Source organism: Fukomys damarensis, unplaced genomic scaffold, assembly GCF_012274545.1.
Source record: "Fukomys damarensis isolate Sample0158 unplaced genomic scaffold, DMR_v1.0_HiC HiC_scaffold_35, whole genome shotgun sequence".
Classification (NCBI taxonomy): Eukaryota; Metazoa; Chordata; class Mammalia; order Rodentia; family Bathyergidae; genus Fukomys; species Fukomys damarensis.
The window spans coordinates 2,679,417-2,704,189 of NW_022900947.1; the positions used below are offsets into that span (position 1 = coordinate 2,679,417).

General features: G+C 61.7%; 1 protein-coding gene across 9 annotated transcripts in view; it reads left to right on the forward strand.

The window, feature by feature from the left end:
• LOC104874721 (actin-binding LIM protein 2) overlaps nucleotides 1-24,773 on the forward strand; it is a 62,143-nt gene that overhangs the window by 12,242 nt on the left and 25,128 nt on the right. For 4 of the 9 annotated variants that reach the window (XM_033758823.1, XM_019210276.1, XM_019210277.1 and 1 more), the window contains 9 exons: nucleotides 948-1,006; nucleotides 3,878-3,934; nucleotides 5,177-5,254; nucleotides 11,047-11,193; nucleotides 13,335-13,367; nucleotides 15,293-15,413; nucleotides 16,652-16,750; nucleotides 21,591-21,692; nucleotides 22,028-22,081. In XM_033758823.1, coding sequence (XP_033614714.1) covers nucleotides 948-1,006; nucleotides 3,878-3,934; nucleotides 5,177-5,254; nucleotides 11,047-11,193; nucleotides 13,335-13,367; nucleotides 15,293-15,413; nucleotides 16,652-16,750; nucleotides 21,591-21,692; nucleotides 22,028-22,081 — 750 coding nt within the window. Of the gene's footprint in view, nucleotides 1-947; nucleotides 1,007-3,877; nucleotides 3,935-5,176; nucleotides 5,255-11,046; nucleotides 11,194-13,334; nucleotides 13,368-15,292; nucleotides 15,414-16,651; nucleotides 16,751-21,540; nucleotides 21,693-22,027; nucleotides 22,082-24,773 lie in introns of all 9 variants that reach the window. The other 5 variants (XR_002025963.1, XM_019210279.1, XM_019210275.1 and 2 more) reach the window with 5 other exon arrangements.

Genomic DNA, 24,773 nt, shown 5'->3' on the forward strand with positions numbered 1-24,773 from the left:
GTAGTGTACTTTTCTGGGCTTCTATGCTTTTTAATGAGAAATGCCTAGTACTTCATACGCGTCCAAATTAAAGCAGTAAGTGTTACAGGCATGCGAACACACGGCATGGTCTCAGGGAGCCCTGTGCATGCAGACATTTGGGGGGTTATAACTTTCCTTCCCCTGGTCCACGTTCTGGGGGGCTGTGACTCGGGAGGGCGTGCAGTGCCTTCCCTAGCGCCTTCTGTGCCAGCCCGGGTGGTAGGTATGGGGGCTCCCGTGTTTGGGACGCAGCCCCTCCTTCAGAGGACCCAGGGGTGGGGAAGAGGACAGCCACGCGCTCAGCAAGGAGAGCGCGCGCCCGACTTTGGGTTGCAGGGAGAGCCAGCTGCATCAGCCTGGACAGAAAGCTGTGACTGTAGTCGGCAGCTCCATAACCGTCACCAAGTCCCTGTCTGCCGCACATTCCTCCACCGGACCAGGCAGGGCGACTTCCAGCCCTCAGTTTTACAGGGCCAACCAGTGCCTGGGCAGCTTCAGGCCGAGTCAGATAGGAGCAGAGGGCTGGGCGTGGGGCCCAGGGCATCTGGCGGCCTGAATGCACCGATGGTCTTGTCCGTTGACACGGTGGTGAGGCTGACAGGCCAAGAAGCTGAGGCCAGGCAGCCTCCGGGACCAAGCGAGTTGATGACGGGGGGCCGGGCACCGAGCTGGTGCAGAGGACACGTGCCTGTGGGAGCTGCTCCCCTCCGGCTGAGAAGCTCTGACACACACAAGCCCTCCTCCACACAAGCTGGCCGGCTGGGCCAGCGGGCAGTCAGCTGAGGCCACCGAGGCGGGCATAATGCCTGGACTGGGGTCGCCCGCTTACTCCCAGGGAGCAGTTGGCACCCAGGGTGCTTCTGCCCGTCAGTCTATGTGCCCAGGTGGGCTCGCCCTGACTGGCCCCTCTTGGCATCCGCCCACAGGTTCTTACATCTGGCATCCGGCGTGTCGGCAGGCGGCCAGGACTGAGGACAAAAACAAGGTTGGTAGCACCCCGATCCCCATGCATTCTTCTCGGCCAGGCTCCTTGGCTGGTCCCTCAGGCTGCGGTCCCAGGGTGCCAGGCCTGGGAGGGGCATGGTGTAAACACAGCCCCGGGCGAAGAGATGAGGGTCTCCAATGCCAAGCTGCAGGAAGCCTCACCTCCCCCATCCACGTGACAGGGCCCCTGACGTGGGTGTGATTGTCAAACGATTCCACCAATCTGCTGGTCCTTTGTGACGAGACGCTCCACCCTAAGTCACCCGGTTGGTCTTCTGATATGGCCAACCCCGCCCTAAACAAAGATGGTCAGTGGTGCCTGCCTGTCATCCCAGCAGCCTGGAGGCTGAGGCAGGAGGATCAAAAGTTAGATCCCAGCCTGGCAATTTAGCAACTTAGTGAGACCCCGTCTTAAAAAAAAAAGAAAGCGCTGGGAATGTAGCTCAGTGTAAAGGCCCTAGGGTTAATCCCCATTACCTCCAAAAAACAAAACAAAACAAAAAATGCTCCTGTTGGGCTGGACAGAGATGACCTCCCTGACCCCCCAGAAATCAAGGGCAAAGGCCAACTCTCTCCCTGGGCCCCCAGATTCTTACTGCTCTCGTGGGAGGGTGGCTGTGACCAAGGCCGGGGAGGGCTGTGTGCTCTGGAGCTGGTGCCTGGGAAGAGATTGGCTCAACCCCTCCACAGCCAGCAGGGCCATGGCAGCTGTCCACTGATCACACAGAGGGACAGCCTGGAGGGACAACTCTAGATGGCATGTTAGGGTTAGGGAGAGAGGGCTGAGGGCAGAAGGGAGTCACTGTGAGGGGTGGGGCTGGCCACTCGAGCAAGGGCCCTGTGGTCAGCGCCTTCCTGCTCACTCCCCCTGGGGCCTGTGGGGGCCTCACTTTGATCCCAGAATCCCCACTCCTGTGGGGTCTCTGCGCAGGGCCTTGTGAGCAGTGCTGGAGGAAGGAGCCAGGCTGGAGGGTGGTCTCTGAGGACCGGGGTGTGGCTGGGTTTTCCCTCACAGGCACCTGCCCTGCTGGGACCCTGGAGGTCCAGGGAAGGCAGTGGGCAGGGCCCTCCTGGTGCCAGGATGGCCGCCTCTGCCGGTGGAGAGGATGAAGAGCAGGGTGAGGGTGGGGGTGGGAGCCGGTTTAGGGGACACAGGCTAGCTGCAGAGAGGCGGCGAGGCTACGCAGTGGGGGCAGTGCAATCCCCTGGCTCCTGAGCCCCAGTGGCTCTGCGCCCCAGACGGTGCACCGGCCTCCCTGCAGCAGTCAGCCCTGTCCTCGTTGAGTCCTGCGGTGGCCAGAGTGGCGGGAGCTGCTGGCCCATGGTGCCCCCCGTGCCCCGCTCACACGGCTGCTCCGGTCCAGGACGCATTCTGCAAACTGCAGCTCCACCGCCCCAGCCCCTCGGAACCAAGTCTGCCACCCGGGATGACACCAACCTGACCCCTTGTCTTTGGCTCCTCTGTGTTGTCCCAAAGGACAGAGGCCCTCGGAAGAGACCTGAGGGCCAACCCTCGCACACGCGTGTGCCTGGGAACCCTTGTGCCCTGAATACAGCCGGAACTGGGAAGGCGGCCCACGGCCACAGGCAGCTCCCTCCGGCAGGGCAGCCTGCTCAGTCACAGAGCTCGGTGGAGCTGCAGGGAGCCTCTGAACAGCCCGGGGCCTCTTCCCGACCTCAGCGGGCAGGCGGCTTCCTGGCCGTGGGGTTTGCACTCTGAAGCAGGGCTGGGGCACTGTACCTTGGCACGGTGCCACAGCGGGCCTGGCTCCAGCCTGGTGCTCTCTCTGCCCAGCTGGTAGGGGACAGGGCCACCCTGCTCCCAGACAGTGACCGGACATGGCCGGGCAGGCCCTCAGCCCTGAGAAGTGCATTGCACAGGTGGCTGCACTGTGCTGCCAGGCATAGGACGGGGAGTGACTCCCCTGTCATTGGGCCCAGCAGCTGCTGTGACAGTGTCCCTCTGTGCTGGCCTCGGGTGCCCCGGGACCCTGAGGGACATGCCCTATCCCTGTCTGCGGCCTGCTTTGCGACAAGTATGGCTCCCACTGTGGGCACCCATGACAAGGGCCTCGGCAGATCTCAGCAGTGTGGCCCCGGCTGCCCTGGGCTCGTGATCCTGTGATCATTCAGCATGCGGCTGCCATGTGCCCACCGTGCAGGTGTGGAATCCGTGCCCAGAGCCCAGCAAGAGGGGCAAGACCTGTGGTGTCCACACCCTCCAGGGCCCCGTGTCTCGTGTGGGAGACGGAGGTGGGACAGGCGCTAGAGGGAGGGCCTGGCCCACGGGAGCAGACTGGCTGCTGAGTCCTGGCCCAGCCTGGTGCTGTCTGAGGAGTGGGTGCTGTGCAGGAATGAACGGCTCACAGCTGTGGCCAGGGGGCGTCTGTGCTGCTCTGGCCCTTGTCTCGTGGGGTCTGGACATGGCTGTCTGGTCTCAGGCCCAGGAGAATGCAAGATGTGCAGTTTCTCCGTGAAGCTCACGGGCAGGGCCCCCTTCTGCATGTCCCTGCTGGGTGCCAGGGACCCCGCATTCCTTCCCCAGAGCCGGCTCCACGGTGGGGGTGGAGGCTGCCCACGTCCCAGAGAAGGTAGCTGAGGCCCAGGGTGTTTTCAGGGTGTGGACTGGGGCCTCCATCTGCGCAGACAGCACTGGGGACAGGCTGAGGCTGCAGGTGGCAGCAGCCAAGTGCTGTGCACTGCCCCGGCCCTGGCTCAGCCCGCGGCACAAGGAGCTCGCGTGCCCTAGAGTGGACACCTGCTCTGCATATAGTGCTGGGCTGAGGGGAGGCGGGGCTCCTGCAGAGGCCAAGCAGGGGCGCATGGGAAAGGGGGAGCCTGGTGGCCTCACCTGTCCCTCCTCTCTCCCTAGATGCAGAGCCCCATGAACAGCCAGGCCTGCGTGGGCACCATGCCCTGTGCCTTACAGGTTGGTGCCCTGCTGCTCCCCGTGTCCGCCTGTCATGCTGGTGTTGAGCTGAGCACAGGAGGGGCTGCGAGGACCAGGACAGAGGCCTGCAGCTGGGGGCATCAACCACAGAGGCTGCTGTCTGGGCTGCAGGCTGAGGGCCCGTGTGTCTGTCTCCTGGGCTTGCAGACAGCGTCTTCTCCCAGTGTCCTTACACGGTCATCCTTGTGTGTGTCTGTGTCCCGACCACATCCTTTTGCTTTTCTTTTTTTGTCTCTTTGGGAGAGAGTGTCGCTATGTAGCTCAGGCTGGTTTTGAATTCTGAGAGATCCTCCTGCCTCAGCCTCCTGAATGCTGGGATCACAAGCGTATGCCACCATGCCTGGCAGGCGCTCCTCCTCCTCCTCCTCTGAGGACTGCAGTCAGATCAGAGGAGGCCTGTCCTGGTGACCTCGTGACCCTGGGGACCTCTGTTACCTTTCTCTACACAGGCTCACCCTGAGGTCCTGGGGTCAAGAGTTTGGGGTGTCCAGCTTGGTCCCTGACGGCACCTCTTTGGGGCTGGGCAAAGAGGCTGACTGGGCAGAATTCTGGGCAGGGGCAGGGGCCATGAGTCAGGGGGCATCCAGTACAGGTCCTGGGGCTGCTGGCCAGGAGCGATGCGAGTTCTCAGGGAGATCCTGAGGCGACCTAGAAGGGAGAAGAGGGGGCTGGGCCCCGGGGGATGCGGTGTGGGCACAGGAGGGGGAAGTGTGGAAAGGGACAGCAGGAAACCACCAGCCCAGGGCGCGGTAGGCAGAGGAGGGATCGGGAACCCCGGACAGCAGGGGGCGCTGGAGGAGGGCAGGGCAGGGCAGGGCATGGGAGGGAGACCAAGGCAGGCTGGCGAACGTGCCTAGCGCCCCAACCTCCGGGGAGTGGGAGGTCTCCTGTGAGGCCTGGGCCTGGGGACAGCATCTCGGGTCCCCCACATCTAGGCAGGAAATGTCTCCACACAGAGACAGTGGGCGAGGGGAACCTGCCTCATGGAGCCCAAGCAGCCTCGTCCTCCGAGACCCAGATGGCGCCACGCGGCAGCTCAGGATGCACAGAGCTTTTCCCGGAGGTGCCCGGCATGGCCGCCTTGCCTGTGGTCGTGTGGCCTGCTGTCTTGTAGACTTTGGCTTCCCGGGTCCCGTCTGTGCTGTTCATTGTTCTGAGGCCACTGTGGCTGCTGGAGCAAGGCACAGAGCTCCCCCCTCAGCCGCCTCCTCTCTGTTCCAGGAGACCAGGACGTCCTCTGAGAGCATCATTTCTGTCCCTGCCTCTAGCACATCTGGGTCTCCAAGCCGCGTGATCTACGTAAGTGAGGTCTCTGCCTGTGGGCAGGGGAAGGGACCCTGGGACCATTGCAGGTGCCAGGGGACTGCCGAGTCACGATGGGCAGCGGGGCTGTGGTGGGCTTCTTGCCTCTGCCTTGGGGCTGACTCAGCGCCAGAAATGTGAACGTATTTGCTTGACCTGCAAGGCCCCTGGGTGCTCATTCTCAGCTGCCTGGTACACAGCTGTTGATACAGCATCGTGTCCTGGCCTCCGTGGGTACGGGGTGCTCAGTGGGTGGGGTGCATCCTGAGTGCTCTGGGAAGGCGGTGTGTAAGGATGCTATGTCTTGTGGGGTGCATTTTCATAGTGTGTGTGTGTGCGCGCACCTGTGTGTGCATGCGAGTATAAAATGACCAGAAACATTGTAACCGACCGTAACCAGTGCGACCGTAACCAGTGTGGGATCGGATGGGGATTGCTGTCCGCCAACAGTGCCGGTGTTCAGAGCCGAAATTCATCTTCTCGGGAGCCCTGAGACCCAGGGTGAGGGTTGGCACACTGGGCAAGGAGCCCGGCACCTGGGCAGAAAGCCAGGTGAATGTGACAAGCCCCCTGGGTACCCTGCCTGGGAACCTCTGAGACCTCTGGCTTCCGCACGGCAGTGGGGCTTGGACCCAGTGTGTCTGTGCGGTCAGAATCCATGTTGTACAAAGCTGGACCCCGCACTGCCCCAGACCCTCCGTCTCTCCGTGGGTCTCAGTGGCTTGTCGCTTGCTGATGCTGGGGGCATTGAGGCCCTCTGGGGCTGCCCTACCGTCCAGGCCATCGGCGCCATGTGACCCTGGGTGTGGCGTGTACCTCTCTGGTCCCCAGAGAGCTCTGCACCTCACGTGGTTGCCCAGGTCTGTGTCCTGGTCTCCTAGCGACACCAGGGGACCACCATGCAGCCCTCCCTTCACGACCTCTTTAAAGGCCCGATTCCGGGCCCAGGCACTTCTGGATCCTGGGGCTAGGATGTCCTCCTCAGCATTCGGGGGGAAACAATGCAGCCCATAGCCCACATCGGCATTGTGAGTCACAACAATTGCACCTGGCGATGCTCACGCGGTGGAATCCACGGAGCGCCTGGCATAGGGCCCGGCTCAGGGTGGCTCTGGGAGGGGGCACTGCTGCTGTTGCTGGAAACCGCACAGCACGCAGGCCCTGCACGTGACAGACAAGGCTCTTTTACAAAAGCGAATCATACCCTGGTGTTGTGGTACACGCCTGTAGTCTCAGCACTCTGGGAGCCTGAGGCAGGAGGACCACAAGTTCAAACCCAGAATAGACAACTTAGCCAGACCCTGTCATGAAATGTTTAAAAAATTTTCTTGTAAAGATCTGGGGACGTTGATCAGTGCAAAGTCCCTGGGATAAACAACTAAGTAAGTAAGTAAGTGATAAAAAAGCGAACTGGCCTTCACAAAGGGCCTGGGTGCTGGTGCCCACACAGCTACGCCTTGAGTGGTGACAGTCACTTCCCAGTCCCAGCCCTACTTGTAGGGCCCAGCTGAGAGCGGCAGAGTGGGACTGCAGAGCCGCTCTGCACGGCCAAACCAGGGCGCCCTGCAGGGACCCTGCGGGCCCCGCTACAGAGAAGCTGTGGTCGGTGCCTCCGTCTCCCCTGGGCAGTTGCTAGTGCAGCTCAGTGCCCCCATGCTGCCCTGGGACCCCAGCAAACTGGGGCTGGATGGCGACCACAGGACAGTGCGGTGTTGGCAGTGGGGCCACAGGGACGAATCAGCCTGCAGACCTCCCTCCTGCCCAGCAGAGGTGCGGCCGATTCCAGTACTAAGTGCCCTGGCACAGTCCTGTGGACCCGGTGTCCTGAATCTGGAGAGCCGTCCAGGGAGGCACAGAGGGGCCGGCATCACACGGGGTGGGCAGGGGTGCTGCCTGCCCGTGTGTCCTCCTGAGCCACGTGCCCGGCCGTGCCTGCTCAGGGCGGCACCCGTGCCCCCACAGGCCGTGCACATCACCTGGGTCCTTCACCAGGAGGGCGACGTCCAGAGACACTTGGTGCGGGCCCTGCCCTGCCTGTCCTGCCTGCTGTTGACTTACTGTGTGCCCGCCTGGGCTCGGTGCTGGGCGCCCTCCACGTCCACCTCAGGTGCTGCCCAGTGTGGCCCCTGCTGGCCCTGTCTGCTGCTCCTCCCCAGACATAGCTCCCCTGACGACCCCAGGCAGCAGGTCCATTCCCCTGGTGCCCACGTGCACAGGAAGGGAGCAGAAGCCCTGGGGCTGCTGTGTCTTCACCATGGACCCTGGAGGTCCCAATGTTGGGGGTCAGAAATGCACACAGGAGAGACTTGATATGTGCTGCTTAAAAATGTTTCTGCAGTACTGGGAATCGAACCCAGAGCCTTTGTACTGAGCAACATCCCCAGTCCTTTTTTTTATTTTTAATTTTGCAACAGTGTCTCACTAAGCCATGAAGTTGCTCAGGCTGGGCTCAAATTTGAGATCCTCCTGCCTCAGCCTTCCAGGCCACTGGGATTATAGGTGTGCAACACCAGGCCCAGAAAAACAATCTATTTTACTGCCTTTTTTTTTTAATTACAAAAGCAGCGCATGTTTATTCTTAATAGCATAATGGTCAGCACAGAGGAGAAATGGACCCAACTCATCCCCCGCCACCTCACAGACCACGGCAGGCTTGTGGAGTGCGCCTGAGGCTCTCCTTTCTCTAGGTGCGATTGACTTGTTAGCAGTCCGAGGTCCTGCCCCACTCCAAGTTTCCTAACCTTTATCTGGCCGTGGCAATAAAGCTGAGGGTATAGCAGGGCAAAAGCAGTGGTCCTCCGCCGTTACTGCTGGCCACGCATGTTGCAGCTGTGTGTCATGCGTGGCCAGGCGATAATTTATTTTGTTGTATGCAGTACCAGAAAGAAGAAACCAAAGAGAAGAAGCGCCGGTGTACGCACACACCGCAGCAGCCTTCCGCCAGTTAGTGGGCATAGCATGTTGTCGTGGCAACCACCCAAGGAGCCAGCGCAGGAGGAAGTGGGTCCGGAAGGCCGCCTTAGCAACCTGTCTGTGGGCGCCAGCATCGCTTTAGCTGCCTGCTCAGATTCCTGCCAGGGCCAGGGAGGGTCACACGGGGGACCTGAAGGACAGGGACAGGTCTCACGGACCCGAGGGGCTGGACTAGCAAAGCCAGAGGTGGGGTGAGTGTGGGGTGCAGTCTGCAGTGTTGGCATCTGATGCCGTTCCTACAGGAGAAGCCCAGAGAGGATCCCCACTTCTAACGGCCGCATTGGTTTCACCTCTGTTTGTTGAGGTGCCCAGAGTGCCTGGGCTGTGTCAAGGTGAGGGTGGGGAGAGGGAGCTGGGGGAGGACTACGGGCAACAGACCCAGGTCAGCCCCTTATCCCAGAGAGAAAGATCGAGTTAGGTGGGGCCAGGAAACCCAAACCCAAGCGCAGGTTCCCTGAGCGCAGAGGGGCGGCTGGGAATTCCTGGCAGGCAGAGGCCTCGGCATCGTGGCACCAGCGCTGGCTCAGGACTTGACCTCAGGTGTGGTCAGACACAGGCTGCCCCCGGCCCGGCTCAGCAGAGCCTGGTGTTAGTCTGGGTCCAGGAAAGCTTCCTAGAGGAGGTGGGCTGGAGCTGCTGGCCCAGGGGAACTTGGCAGGCACTGGGAGGAGACGCCTTAGGGTAAAGAGGCTGCACTGCCCCCCCATCAGGGGCTGCCTGGAGGCTGGGTGTGGGGGACGTTGCTGGCAGCAGGACCTGAGGAAGCGGGGCTGTGACAGAATCTCTGTGTGGCGAGGGGCGTCCAGCCCAGAGCCACCTGAAGTTGGTGAACGGGCCCGGCCAGGCAGTGGGCAGGTGCGCAGCCTGGCAGGGGTAATGGAGGAGGCCGGGCAGGACCCAGGGCAGGACGTGCTCCAGACAGGTGGGCCTCACCTGAGCACATGCAGGGCTCAGACGAGTGGTCAGCAAGCACAAGGGAGGCCTGGGTGGCCAGGTGTGGGCCGGGCCCACAAGAGCCAAGGTCCTGCCCTCTCCTCCTACATTCCCAGATCCCTAAGGCCAGGCGTCTGTGCCAATATGTATTGTGTGTGCTCAGATGTGCTGAGTGTGTGTGTGTGTGTGTGTGTGTGTGTGTGTGTGGTGGGGTGATTGTGTGCACTCTATGTGTGTAGGTGCACATAAGTTTGTAGGCTTGCAGGGGGAGTGCATTTTAAGTGTGCATAAGCAAATGTACGGGCAGTGGCACAGATGCCAACTACTGGAGACCCCTGTGGTTAGGGTTTAGTATCCTGCCCAGTACACAACACAGGTCTGAGAGATAAATATTCGAAGATACAGAACTGAGAGAGACAGGACTAGGGATTCAGCTCAGTGATTCCACCACCCGCCTCACATGCACAAGGTCCCGAGTTCGACCCCAGATGCCAAAATAAATAAGTAGAGGCAAATTTGAAAAAAAAACTGAAACAGACCGAAAGCGGGGGACAGAACGACCAATGTGGGTGCAGCCGACCAAGGCCCTGGCCACCCCAGGCGCTGACTTCTCCTGGGGATCAACTTGGGTGAAGGCGAGCTGTGTGCGGTTTCTATGGAGATGAATGTGAGCAAGGCTCGTAAAGGACAGGACAAAGCAGTGTCGTTTTAGGGGCGGAACAGGCAGCTCCAGGGCTGTAATTGGAGCACTGTCCTCCTAGTCTGAAGGCTTCAGTTGTGGGAGCGGAACCTGGGTGCGAGTGACTCTGACCCCGGCACGTAGGCTTCGGCCGGGCTCGATCCTGTAAACAGCCGGTGGTGGGGTTCGCTCTCTGGCCTGCCTTGGGCATCTCAGTGTTCGGGTCCCCTGCAGGGTAAAGTGTGGGTGGCACAGGTGTGTGCCAGGGAGGGGGAGCGGGTGTGAGTGTGCTATGTGCCTCACGCCCTCTTACTCACAAAAGTGTGTACTTGTGTGTGTGTCCGTGCACCGGGATGTGTGCATGCCCTGCACTTCCATGCGTGCACACAGTGCGTAGCGCACGCATGTTCACACATTTGTATGAGCGCATGCATCTGTCCGTGTACACCTGCATGTTTACAGTCTGTGCACACAGGCGTGTGTGCATGTGTCTTCAGAGCATTGCACACGTGTGCAGCCAAGCTTTTGTATCGGAGCATGTGTGTGTGGCTGCATTAGGCACGTCTACTTTGTATGTGTGACCCACACATGTATTGGTGTCCAGACAGCATGCATACAGGTGCATGCTTGCACACACGTACATTCGTAGGCCTGCGCGTTTTCATGCACACCTGTGCTATGTGGGTGGGCATATACATGTGTGTTCATGTGTGTGCACACATATTTTTGTACCCATGTACAAGCTGTACACTTGCACTGAGTTGATTTGTATGCCTTTCACCTGACATGCCTGCGTGTGTGCGCCTGTGTGTGTGCGTGCCTGTGTGGCACACATCTGAGTGTGTGTGCCTCTGTGTGTGTGTGTGTGTGTGTGTGTGTGTGTGTGTGCGTGCGTGCATGCCTGTGTGTATGAGCAGTTAGGTCGCAGGGAGCCTCGCGCTGCCAGGCCCTGGAGCTGGCTACGCCACGATTTTCTGTACTTTGTAGCGGAGCCAGCTGAGGCCAGAGAGGACAGGATGCTCAGGCCATGTGGCTCTCGGGGCTGGCACCTGGGTCTGGTTGTGCCCAGCCTGCCCAGTCCCACCCCAGGGCTGATGGCCGGGCTCCTGCAGCCCCAAGAATCAGCGTTCACCTCACTCCTGGTGTGGAGCAGGGGCTGCTGGGGCCCAGGCCTCAGCGCCCCTCCCTCTGCTCTTATCCGCAGGCAAAACTCGGGGATGAGATCCTGGACTACAGGGACCTGGCCGCTCTCCCCAAGAACAAGGCGATCTACAACATTGACCGCCCCGACATGATCTCCTACTCCCCCTACATCAGCCACTCCACGGGGGACAGGCGGAGCTACGGCGAGGTACGGCCCTCCCGGGGGACACGCATGCCCGTGAGCTGGTCCCGCAAGGAGGCGTCCGCCCTCCCGTGTGCCCTTGCTGTCACCACATGGCCGATCCCGTGGCTCCCATCCCAAGACTTACCTGTGGCCCAATAACTCCCGGTGCTGTCTGACCACAAATCCCCTGGCGCAGAGTGAGTGGAGGAGCCGCTAAGTCGGGGTGCACCAGTGTGTAGGGTGAGGGACCCAACCTCTGCATTCACTGCACACTGGGGCACAAGGTGCACCCCTCACCTTCATCCCGAACACCCGGCCACACAGCGCCCCCACTTGCCGGCTTGCTGCCCTCCCCGGGGACTCCTCCAGCCACTTCACCAGCCTGGTTGGGCCAGATGGCCACCTCCTGATGTTCCTGGGGACAGTGGCAACTTCTTATTTGAGAATTTGCTCATCTTTTGTGGCTGCCTGGGGTAGGAGGGGCTGGTTCTGCTGTCCGTCAGCCTGGGTGTGTTTGGTGTTGCAGCCCAGAGTGGTCCTCTTGAGAAGGACCATGAGGGCTGAGCCCCCAGGGTGCTGTGCCTCGAGGGTGGAAGAGCCAGCCTGGCCACATCGATGCCCGGACCCCTAGACAGACACCGCACGCAGGTGGACACAGCTGACAGCTGTCTAGAGGGGACTGGCCCCCGCTTGCTGAGTGCCCCAGCTGACCAGGCCCTGATCATAGGGTTGGGCTCTGGGAGCAGCTGAGAGAGCTCAAGTCCCCCGGCTTCCAGGCCCCTGAGACCCCAGCTCAGACTCCCCCAAGAGCCTCCTGCTGGCTCTCTTTATGCTTTCTCTGGGAGGCAGTTCCTCTGGAGAGCCGGGTTCAACTCCTACTCTGCCCCTGGGCCCTGGGACACCGGCAGAGCCCTCACCATTGGTGCACTGACGTCCCAGACAGCCCCAAGATACCAGGCTGGGATGGGTGGACATGAGCAGAGGTCACAGGCCAGGTGCGGGTGTCCAGGGGCCCCAAGATGTCACCGAGTCATGAGTGGAATGCAGCATCGGTGCAAGTATCCTGAGCTGTCCTTTCTAAGGCCACGTCTCTCCGCAGACGCATGGCAAGTGTGAGCCACGGCAGTTCCTAACACAAGGACCTTTCCCCTGGGCAGGGCAGCCGTGTGGCCTGAGTCACCCTCATGGTACCCAGGCCTCTCCCTGGCCTGCTACAGGCCATACCTCTGTTCACCTGGCTGGCAGTGGGGAGTGTGGGTGGCCCTGGGGCCATTCTTCTCACCGGAGGGCCTCACTGCGGCTGCTGGACACACTCTAAGGTGACTGGTCACATTACCAATGTCCTTGCCACTGCTGTGGGGCACACTGTCACCTCCCCGGGAGCACACCCACACTGCACAGGTGAGAACAGGCACAGAGAACTCAGAGCAGGGCCTGACTCCGGTCCCTGTGTCCGGACGTCCCCTCCCTGCACCCACTGTCCCCAGGGTCCCTCTCTTCCCTGGCAGAGTGGCAGGATTGGTGCTGTCCTGAAGGTCATCATCACAGAGGGACCTGGCTTCTGCTCAGTGAGACGGACACTTCCCTGTGCCAGGCTAAGGAGGGAAATCGCAGGAGGAAAGCTCCCTCCCGTGACCCCAAGGCTTCCCTGAGCTCTAGCCCCGCCTCCCCAGGGAGGAGGATGCTGCTGTGAGCCGAGAGTCCTCCCTGCTTCATGGGGACCGATGTCCTCTCCCCTAGCCCTTGCCCCCTCCAGGATTTTACTGGGGTCCAGGCCCCTCGTGTCCCCTGGCCTCTTGCTGGACCAGGCCACAACTCTGTGGGTGGCAGGCAGTGCTCCGCTGGGGAGACTGACACCCATCTCTAGTGCTCCTGGCCTTCTTTCTGCTGCCCCGAGCTGAGGGAGCAGGGGCTCCTGGATGGGCCCCACTTCCCCGAGACACCAGCAGACTTCTTGGGGATATCTGTCTCCGCGGAAAGCGGCAGGCGGGGACCCCGCTGGGGCTGTCCTTCGGAGCACTCTAGAATCAAGCTTGCACCAGTCTGTGTCGGTCCTCATGGGGTCCCCTGACTGGGCCGCGTGTGGCCTGCCGGTCACCAGACGACCCATGTCCCCACAAGCGCCTGGTACCACGCACTAACAGGCCACTCTGTTGTGTCCACAGTCACCTCAGTTGCTCTCGCCAACACCGACTGAGGTAACCCGCCTGCCGCATGCTTGCCCTGTCTGTGCATGGCACTGTGCTGCCCACTTTGTAGAGATGACCAGAGTCAGGAAGGGCCTCAGTCCTGCCCCGGGGCTGTGATGCCTTCCTGCGTGGGTTATTTTTACGGTCGTGTCTCATCTGCATGTCCCCCGGTCTGCGACCCATGCCTGGGCCAGGACCTCTGAGCACCCAGGTGGTGGCCTGGGTGGTGGCGTCCTGGGTTAGCTTGGGTCCATGTGGACAGTGCCCAGGCCCTCGAGGGCCGCACTCTGAAAGTGCCCTCAGGCAGCCTTCTAACCCACATGGATCCGTGGTACTGGTAGCTGCCAGTCGGACTCGGACTCAGGTGGCTAAGGTCCAGGGATGTCACAGTAACCAGGAGGAAGGACAGGGACAACAGAGCACACTTGGGCCCTCGCTCTGTGCTGCTCACCCTAGAGGAACTTCTGTGATCTGTCCCAGTGACCCATGGAGAAACTGAGGTACCAGGAAGTCAAGTAACTTTGCTAGAGCCCCAAGCTATAGGAAGAGGCAGAGGAGGGTCCCCAGCCCCTCGTTCCAGACCACTTGTCCTGGAGCTGCCGCCACCTGGTGTCACCGTGGACACTCTGTAAATGACCAGAGCCGAGTGACCCTGTGCTGAGCCAGGCACTGTTACCTGCGGGAGACTCTGAGAGTGGCGTCGGCTGCCCTCACACAGGGCTTTGGGTCTCATCGCAAAGCCCCTCTCGGGCTGGGAGCCCAAGTGGACACCACTTCCAGGGCTCCGTGGGAAGCCGCACAGCCTGCAGGCATCAGGTCCAAGGGGCCACCCTGGCTGGGGCCTGTGCTTCCGCCCTCCCCATCCTGGGCTTCCCAGGCGAACCCTCAGTTGGAGTGAATCCCCTCACCCCTGGGCCAGGGCCCTCCCCTCACTTCTTGTAGCTTTGAGAACCAGAATCCTCTGCAGAGTCTCTGTGGTCCCCTTGAAAACAGCCCCAGGAGGCCTGGGAGGAGCCGCCCTGTGCCAACCCTGCTGCTGCTCAGTGGGACCCCTGGTACCAGGCAGCCTGAGAAAACCAGCAGGGGTCTGGCTCGGGTCTGGCTTCTCAGCCCACGGCAGCCGGTGGCCCCGAATCCAGGCTGGCAGATGGGACACCTGTAAGGTGCCCAGCAGGTGCTGGCGCTGTCCAGAGGGTGCACAGGTTGGAGGGGCAGCTTGTGACAGATGTCAAGGCCAGGGTGGGATAGCCTGGGCTCAGGGAGGAAAGGCAGGAAGAGCCCCAAGGTAGCGGGAAGAGGACATGGCAGACCGAGGCTCGGCAAAAGCCTCACAAGGAAGCTCAGCTCAGACAGGCCGGGCAGCCAAGGCCCCTACCAGGCCCCTCCCGTGCCCAGTGGCAGCCACCCCTCAGTGGGATGCCAGGCTAGGTTGGCATGGCCCAGGCCACCATGCCATGCTGCAGAGGGCCGGCCAGCCTGCTGCCCCTGCCAAGTATGGTACCATGTCATGCCACTGCTGTGACCGCTCCTTGCAGCGCCCCCTGCTGCCTGGATTGGGCTGTGCTCCTTCAGCTGGGCTACTGGACCTGGCAGGGTCCCTTCTACCCTCTGACAGTGACCCCAGAATGCACACATGGGGAGTCCCCACTGGGCTGGGCCATCTCTGGTTCTCAGACCACCTTCCGAGGAGCCCTAGGTGACAGGGATGGCCGGGCAGAAGGGGAAGGCCACATTCTCCTCCTGCGAAGTCCTAGCCCACAGGATGGGCAGGCAAGGGGAGGGGAGGTGCTGTGGACGCAGGGGCCACGCCTAGCCCTGCCACCAGCCCACCTGGCTCCTCCTGCTGGGGCCAGGAGGGTGGGCACCAGTGGGGTGGGCAAGGGTGGGCAGTACCCAGGGTGTCCGTGTTCACCAGCCCATGTCTTCCCTCCCAGGGGGATCCGGACGACCGGTCCTACAAGCAGTGCCGGACCTCCAGCCCCAGCTCCGCTGGCTCCGTCAGCCTCGGGCGCTACACCCCAACCTCGCGGTCACCCCAGCACTACAGTCGCCCAGGTACTCGGACCTCTGGTTTCTCCGGCCCTGGGGGGAGCTGGACTTCTTGCTTTGCCCTTCTCAAGTGGCCTCCATGTCAACCAGAAACGTGGCGGTGGAGGTCGCCAGTGGGGGGCGACAGAGAGCCCATTTTGTTAGCAATGTAGAAATGAAAAGCAGCTAAAGCTGGGTGGTCCTGTGGGCTAGCAGAGCTGCACACCCTGGAGTGGCGTCGCAGGAGGCATACATGAGCCCATGTGTCAGGACTGGAGATGCCGGGGAAGCAAAGAGCACAGAGGCAGGAGGCCAGACGCAAGCCGTCAGCAGGGCAGACGCAGGCTGCGGAGGAGGAACCGGTGGCCCCAAAGGAGAGTCCAGATGTCTGTGCTCTTCACCCGGAGACAGCCCTCCCACCAGGCTCTCCCAGCCAGGGTTCGGGGAGGGTCCTCCCACCCACCTCACCTCCTTCCCGGCTGCCCCCCACTGCGGCTGCTCCCCAGGACTGTGACGCTCCGCCCCGCCTGTCAGGACCTCAGGGACGATGCCTGCAGGCACTGCCTTCTCAGTGACTTTTCCAGGCCGCTTCCTTCCTGGCCAGCTGTGCATGACCCATTCACATTCGTGGGCTACAGCTCTCATTTTTGCAAATTTTGGAAAAATCAAACCCGTCCATTTGCAAAGTCATTTCACTGACTCCTTGCAACGCATGTGGTACCTCTCGCTCAGTAAGGGTTAAGAGACTGGCGAGGGAGGGAGTGGGTGAGTGGATGGGCGATTAGGCGCACAAGCAGGTGTGCAGGAGGTCAGTGAGTGGACGGCAGTGGCTGACCCCTCAGATCCTTCTCCCCAGCGCCACTGCTGCCTGCCCTGGCCCCTGTGTCACAGGAAGACCCGCCTTGCTGACTGCTGGGCCCAGAACTAAGTCCCAGAGAGCCACGACCATGTCCTGGCTGCTGTGGCCAGTGAGGATGTCGGGAGCAGATGTAGCTCCAGGGCTTTGACCCCAAGGAGCCCCCCAGAGTGGAGCGCCGTGGCCCAGCAGCCCGGGGCCCATCACCCTGTCCCCTTGAGGGTGGGTCACCCGCATCTGCAGGGGCATGGCCAAGGGTCTCCTTGGGGATCCCCTTCGGGTGCCTCAAAGAGATATGCATGCCCAGAGCTAGGAGGCCCAAATGTTCCTAGTGGAGGGGGACTAGGAAGATTTGGGGCTTTGTGCTGGCCAGTGAGCCGGGCTGACTGACCTGCTCTCTTGCCCGCAGCTGGTACTGCAAGCGTCGGTACCAGTAGCTGCCTCTCCCTGTCCCAACACCCAAGCCCTACCTCCGTGTTCCGACATCATTACGTCCCCTACTTCCGAGGTAAGGCGCCAGGCTGGGGGCGGGGTGCCTGTCCTGTCGCGCATGGTCCCCTGGCCTCTGTCTCATGCCGTGTCCCTCGCTGTGTGTCTTGTGCTCTGGTCTGTTCCTGTCAGTGTGTACGTGTTCCCAGAAGGAAACGCTGGTGCCCATCACATGGTGCCTCAGGCAGAGGGCACGGGGTGGTGAGGATGTAGATGCCTCCCCAGTGCCTTCCCATCCTCTGCCCACGTTGGCCCTGCGGGGATGGCACTGTGCTGGGGCTGGGGCTGGGGCAGACACTGCATTGTGGAGAGGCCATGACGCCCATCGCCTGGGCTCCCGGGCGCAGGGCTAGGCCTCAGTCTGCATGGCTCCAACGCCTGGCTCTAGCCGGGACACAGGCCCGCCCGCCGTCCACATCCCCTCACAGACACGTGGACAGGCATTCCCAGCCTCGTGCCTTCCTGTGCTGAGGACTGAATGGGGTCCCCCATGCCCTGAGTTAAAGGCCTGACCTCCCAGGACTGTGGAGGAAGGACATTCAGAGAGGTGCCCAAGGATAGAAAGCGTAGGTGGTCACAGTTGTCCACCAGGGCTGGAGGCCTTGAGTAGCCGGGTGTTGGAAGCTCGGTTGCCAATGGGCTTTGGAGGTGCTGGGGTCCCGAGGCCTCTGACTTCATCAGTGCTGGGCACACTGCCTCGAGGTGATGGGAGTAGGGGTGGGGCCTTGGCTGTCCCTGGCCCCTTCCTCTCTGGAGCTTTCACCCTCTGCTTCTGGCTGCTGTGAGGTGAGCGGCTCTCCCCACCACGCCCTTCACCGAGCTGTTCCTGCCTCGCTTCAGGCGTGAGGCAGAGAGTCATCTGGCCGTGGACTGAGGTGCTGCAGCCTTGAGCCAAAGTACCCTCTCCCGCTTCAAGTGCGTTACGTCGGATACTTTGTCACAGTGACGAGAAGCTGAGCGAGGAAGTTCCTGTGTAAGAACAGCGAGTGGCCCAGACGCCGCTTGGTGCCAGGAAGACAGGAAGAGAGGCCTCGTGGGACTGCACACCCTGCCACCCTGGGCTGCCACTTCCGGACCCCGGAACTCTGGGGAGACACATGCTGTGGAAGGTCCTGCTCTGTGGGGCTCTGTTACGTGGCCTCACTGACAAAGACAACAGAAGGCAGCTCGGCATCAGAGGATGTGGAGACACAGCTGTGGCTCCGTCCACATCGCTGCAGGGTGGGCGGCGCTGGGTCTCCTGTCCTGGGGAGGGGGAGGATCCCTGTCACTGAGGGTCACCGGATGGGGCCCTCTCGCTCCTGTGCATTTTAATCCCGTGCTTCCATGGAGAAGATCCCGGCCGTGGGTCCTGCTGTCTCACCCCTCCCGGGCGTCCCTGCGGCTCCGTCTCCGGTGGCCACTGACTCCTTGGAGAAGCAGCAAAGCCCATCACTGTGCATCCCCAGAGCAGGAGACACTGCAACCATGTCATCTGTGGCCATGGCCCATGGAGAACCCACAGCAAGGGCGCAGGCCCAAACCAGAGTGCTCAGGGAGCTGCGGTCACCCCGGCTGACGCCACCCCTCACTTTACTCCAGGCACACAGCTGTCCTCCCTGCCCTGGTGGCTGTCACACTGTGGAGCCCTGGTGGTGTGTGACCAGAGACAAGGGCAGCCGTTGGGCATGCGCCATCCACACTCCCCCTGGGCACCCAGGCTCTCGGCGGGGTGCGTTTCTCATCCGCACTGGAGCTCTCGCCCCTCCAGGGTGGGCCCTTCTCTTCTGCCGGTGGCCCCTGCTCAGTGAGGAAAGGCCAGGGGCAGGTGGCCAAGGCTGCCAGTCCTCCCTGTGGAGGGCGCCCGCCCACCCACGGAATGTGCATCAGAGGCCACCGCACGGCAGCCTGCTGCGTGTGGGAGGCACCGCCTTGGAGTCTGTTCTTTGCGGGGCGTGGGCACTGCCCACGGGTGGCTTTGGTGCTACCCCATGCTTTGGTCCCTGTACCTTTGCTTAGCCCCCGGAACACCGCTCTCTCCATACCCGTGCAGGGCAGCCTGGCACTTGTGGCTCTGTCTTCCGCACAACTTCTGTGGCTGCCTGTGACCTTGATGCCCCCAGCTATCCCCAGAGCTTGCCCCAGAGGGGACCAAGGCACAGAGAGAAGCCCCCAGGATGGGAGGGGAGGAGAGGGCCCAGCTGGGAGCTTCAGTGGAGCCTGCGCCCCACTGACTCCACTACCTGTGGGCGCCTTCCTCTTGCCGAGCGCCCCTTCCTCGTAATCCCTGGGCCTCGACCTCACAGGGTGGTTATGGTCGATGATGCAGACAGGAAGTGGCAGCATGGGGCCCTGCACACAGACCCACAGGCGTCCTGACTGTGGCCCCAACAGGCCCTGCTTTGCTGTCACCTTGAGGAAGGTCGCGAAGAGCCACCAAGCACAAGGACAGGGCAGGCACAGCTGGAGCAGCGAGGCGAATGCTGTCATCCCAGGCGTCCGTGAGGTGCCACGGGGACTCTGAGCCCAGACTGCAGGAGAGGAGGCCTGGGGTAGACACGCGTCCGAGCAGAAGGACTCAGTGTGCGGTGGCACCATCGAGGGGTGGCCTGGCTCCCGGGTGCAACACCTCCTGTTTGGAACGGAGAAGAGGAAGCTGCGGAGAATCCCACGAACGCCTCCCCGCCAGGCCTCCCCACCAGCATGGTGTCCTGGATGTGGTGGCACGAAGGGGAAGGGGACAGTGCCGCTGTGGTCTCTCTCCCCGGGCCCACAGCCCAGTGTCCCCACAGGCAGGTGTGGACAGAGGATTCCCAGACCCAGGATGCTCTACAGCCAGCACTCCTCAGAACCGGCACCGCCATCCAAACCGGGGCAGCCAGTCACTGCCAAGAGGACGCTTGGGCTGGTGAAATGTGCCGTCCCAGTGGGGTCCTGGACAGAGGAGGACATCAGGAAAATGGGTCATGTCCACCTGAATGGTGCCGTGAGGGATCAGCCGGGGCCGGGCTGGACTGGGCGTGCAGGGACCTCCTGTGTGCCCCAACCTATTCTAGTTTTAATTGACAACTTATGTCAACTGAAGTGAAGACGAAAGTGGCTTCTGCCGACCGCGCCTCACCCAGGATGAGGGACACTAGGACCCCCGGCAGATGCCAGGAGCCCAGGGCGCAGCCCTGCCCGATGGGTCACACGCTGTGCCAGAGAAGGCTCCACGCTGGCCACCGTCACTGGCCTGGCAAGGTGTTCTCACCAGTGTCCTGGGTCTCCACCTGCAAGGCCCAAGGCGGAAGCTGGCTCGAGTGGGGAGCAAGCCTCTCCCAGGACAGGGCCCTGGGTCCCCTGGAGCTGGCACAGGTGACTGCTGCCTCAGCGCCGTTGTGGGTGTGCTGTGACAGGACCCAGGGCTCCGCTCGGTGGCGCACTGGGTTTGGGTGCAGCCTCGTGGGGACAGGCAGGGACTCTGGGCCCTGTGCCTGGCCAAGAAGGCCAGCCCAGCGGGGACCTGGAAAGGGTACTACAGCGGCGTCAGCAGGGGCCAAGGTGGCAGGATTCAGCGGCAGTGGCAGAGGCCCCACCAAGTCCCCTGGGCCACCAAGGCTGTGCCTCAGTCTGCCCTTGGTCTCAGCCCTCTGCAGTCTGATGAGAACCGTGGGTGCTGCTGGGTCAGACGTGCACCATCACAAGGGGGCGCTCCTGAGGTGGGGGTGTGCACACACGCTCCTCTCTGGCCCTTGCTGGGCTCCTTGGCCACCAGGAACTCTTGACTGAAAGACAGAGCCGAGCTATCGCAGCCCCTGATTCCTGAGCGCCAGGCTTCTGCTGAAGCCCTCCTTCTGTCCTTGGGGATCTATGGTTTCTTTCCTGGAATGTGGGCCAGGCTCCCTGGTGCAAGGCCCCGGTTGCCACCAGGGGGCGCAGGAGCCCGTGGCTGGTGAGGCCCAGAGGGTCTGTGTGGTTCTGGAGGGAGGCGTCCAGGGACAGAGTCCTCTCAGCCTCCATCCGCAGCTGCAATGCCCTTCTGCAACCCCAGTGGCTCACCCTGCCAGGCGAGGGCTCCCTCCACCCCTGCGAGCCCACGGGGTCCCAACAGGTCCCCTCCTCAACTCATTCCTTGGCAGGGTCACTCATGGTCCCAGGTGCAGAGCACCCCACCACTGAGCTGTCCTGTAGTGCCCTTCGGGGTCCCTGGGGCTCAGAGAGACAGCTCGGCGGTGGGGGGTATCTCGAGTGACCTCAGGCCTCCCGTCCGCGTGTCCAGTGCGTGGCATCCCCTCCATCACGCCATCCTTACATTGTGTGGGGTCACGGGGTGTTCCCCGGGCAGCCCAGCCACCTCCACCTGTGACTGCTAATCCACCCTCCTGCCCAGAGCCGGAAGTGAGTCCAGCCAGGTCTGTAGGGGCGCGAGTGCTGCTTGACACAGATCTTCTCTCGGTCTGTTGCTGCCAAAATTCCTCAGTAGCTTTTGAAGCCTCTTCTGCCACGTTTGGCCCTGGAGCCCTGTTCTGTGGCAGTCGGTGGGTGCTGCATATTCGGGGGGCTGCTCCACAGGCCTTGGTGCTGTGCTTGCAGGGCTCTAGGTTGTGGCCAGCCACGCACAGGGGCACTGGGGTGTGCACATCAGGCTTACGGGCCCACCGCCCCGGCACAGCGAGCTCTCGGCCCTGCACCCAGCTCCTTCAGGGAAACTGAACACTCTGCTCAGGGTTGGGTTAGCAGTCAAGGGCCCAGGCCGAGGGTCGCGTCACCACCGTCCCGACCCAGGCAGAGGGCATGGGCTGCTCGTCCGCATGGAGAGGGTTCCATGCCGTCAGCCCCTCGCTTCAGAACCTGTTTGCTTTTCTGCCTTCCTGCCGTCCCCGCCCTTCCGTCTGGAGGCAGCGAAAGTGGCCGGAGCACGCCCAGCCTCTCGGTGCTCTCGGACAGCCGGCCGCCCTCCTGCACCTACCAGCAGGCCCCACGCCACTTCCACATCCCAGGTAGGTCCCTGCAGGTGCTCTCAGAGCCCTGCTGTGCCCGCCCCAGTCCCCAGAGCTCTGAGCCTCGGTGTGAGCCTCTCCCCATGCCCCCCGCCTGCAAGCCTTCCTGTCCTCCTGGGATCTGGAGAAAAGGCCATCTGTGCCCTCCCGGCCGCCTCTCTCCCTTCCCCTTCAAAGCAGGCGGCATCTGGAGCAGGGGCTGCTTGGTCTGGGTGTGGGGCTCCAGCGCCAGACCCTTCCTGTGATTCTAAGTCTGGGCCACTGGGCAGGAATCATCACAGTTTGCTGCTTACCCTCCTGTTCTCTCCTTTCTGTTTCTCTCTCTTCTTTCCCAGACACCGGCGTAAAAGATAACATCTATAGGAAACCCCCTATCTACAAACAGCACGGTACAGTCGGCGCCGCTGCCGTGGCTCGCCCTGCATGCCTGTCCCCCGCTCGCTTCTGAATGCGTCCTCCGCTGGGTCCCCACTGGTGTGGCGCAGCGTGGGCCCTGGCTGTCTGGGTGCAGATGTGCTCTCCAGTGGGTGCTGGCAGGCGCTTTCTCTAAATGACAGCGGGCTCTGGTGGGCTCTGGTGGGCTCCTAACCCAGCACCTCTGAGCCACAGTCAGACTGGCCCCAGCCAAGGTGGGAGGGGCAGTGGCTTCCCAACTCATTTTTTGGAAAACTGAACAGCCCCAAATGCCACCTACTGACACCTCAGTGGGAATTTAGATCCCTGTTTTGAGAATCCCTGACAACAGCACACAGTGCCTGGCCTACTGTTAAAGGGGCTTCTCGCCTCAGCGAACGGGCTGGAGGAGTTGGTCGGTGAGGGCGTCCTGGTCTTTGGCCCCACCTCTCCTCTCCGTGTGAGCCCACCTGGGACAGGTGTAGAATGCCCCACAGCCCAGACCACGGAGCAGGAGACCCGGGTGGGGTGTCTGAGACCCGGGCTGTTGCTCTGCTGCCTGAGCCTCTGTCTCCTCGTCTGCGGTCAGGACCCGGGCCCCCCACCCTGCCCTTTGCCCAGGCTGCTTGTGAGGACCTCGTGTGGTGACACCAGATGTGAAGCCGCAGTCCAAGCCTGGCGTGGCTGTGCGGGCAAGAGGGCTCCCCCGCCTGAGGGAGCAGCCGCGGCCCGGATGCGCCCTTAGGGTGGAAGCCCGTGAAAACTCCCCCCGTGGCCAGGGAGCGAATCCAGCCCCGTTACAGGGGTGTGGGGGCAGTTCTGCTTCTCTTTCCTCTGTGGTGGCTCCCTGCTCTGGGCCCTGTGCGTCTTGCTGTTCAGAGCATTATGAGTTTTACCCGAGGAGCCTGACCGGAGTCTCCTGGAGGGATCAGCAGGGATGGCAGTCAGGTAGCCAGACTGCCAGACCAGCTCTCTTGTGTTACGGGGAAAACTGAGGCCTGCCCCAGGAAGCAGCGTCCTGTGAGTGTCCCCATGGCACTGTGCTGGACAGCCTCTATGGACCCGTGTGTCCTGTGAGCCGAGGCTAGATGACTGGTGGCCCTTTTAGTAGGAGCGATTAGCTCCAGGTCTCGGGCCGGGCACCACAGGTGTGTGCTGGGCGCTGCAGGGGACAGCTGTGGGACTGCCCACCAGCCCTGAATGCCCGCGCAAGACACGGGAAGGTCAGGGGTGCTAGGGCCATCTTTGCATTTATAAATAGTTTCTGGATGTAAGCATAACTCCCGTCCAAAGGCATTGCAACTCTTTTTTGTGCAAACCCCAAGCAACTGCCAAAGCCCTTTTATCATCACTGAGTTCTGTTGCATCGGTTCTTCCGTGACGTAGATCTTACAGTGTGCTCTCTCTCACTCCATCTCTCCCCCCTCCCCAAGTATTTGGCCATGGCCTGAGGCTAAACATAAGCAAAATCTGTCCCTGGCTTGCATGTAGGTGGACCATATAAGTCGTATGTCGTTGTGGCCAGGCCTCCTAAAAGAACCCTCAAGACTGTGAACTAGGTGTTTGGTTTCCAGCCTGTGCACCCCACGCGACATTTTGTTTTTACAAGACTTTCCTAGTCTGGGGGCTTAGATCCTATTGGAAGTGTGTGCAAATACATGGGTGCCTGTGTGTGCACACGTGTGGTGTGTGCATGCATGCACGTGTGTGCCCAGCTCCAAGCTCCATCGGGGTATCTAACCCTCCAGTGCCCTCTGGGGAGAGGAGAGAAGGATCAGTCTGAGGAGCTCCCTTTTAATCCCCACCCACCGGGAGCAGACTGTGGGAGAGGAAGTTGAATTACCAGACTGTCTGATTTGCTGGAGATCATGGGAAAGCTTAAAACCTCCAGGCCCTGTGACTGAGGGACTGGTATCGCTCCATCGGGTTTGCTGTGATCATTGCTCCTCCCTTGAGCACTGGGCCTCGGCCCGAGGGTGTCCAGACGCGGTGTTGGGGACAAGGGTGATGAGCGTCAATAGCAGCCACTTAACGTGCAGCAGCCGCTGCTGGCCTTGCTTCCTCTTGCCACCCCTGATGCTGCGATCGGCACCGGGACGTGTGTGGCCCTAGGGCCGGACAGTATCTCTGCACTGCTCCCACCCCACCTGGTTATAGCTCCCGGCTTAGGAAAAAAAAGGAGAGGAATGGGAAATGACAGGAAAGAGGGCAGACCCCGCCACATACCACGGAGACAGACGGGTCCAGAGCGTCTCTGCGTTTGTGTGTTCCGGGGTCACCCACGGCATGGGGCCGCATTACTTGTAGGAGGCGCACAGAGCGAACCACAGCCCCTCCACTTCCGGCCGTGGCACAGGGCTAACTCTCCCTTCCTGGGGGTCCGTCTCCTCATTTGCGAGAGTGAGGCCACGTCGCTTGTGGCTTTGAGGAAGTGTCTGGGAGATGGCCCTGGTGCTGGGACACAGTGAGAGGCTGGTGTATTAAACTGTATCCGATGGGTTCCCCATGGCGTCCCCAGAAAGCTCGGCGTCGGCCCGGAGGACCCTGCGTTCCCAGGGTCACCCGCCCGCACCAGACAGTGGACCTGACAGGCCTTTGGTCCTTCAGCCCCACTGAAAACAGGAATAGACTCCTTCTTCCTACGCCACTGGGGATCCTGTCTTGGGGAGCTGACTCTCGCTTTGGTTT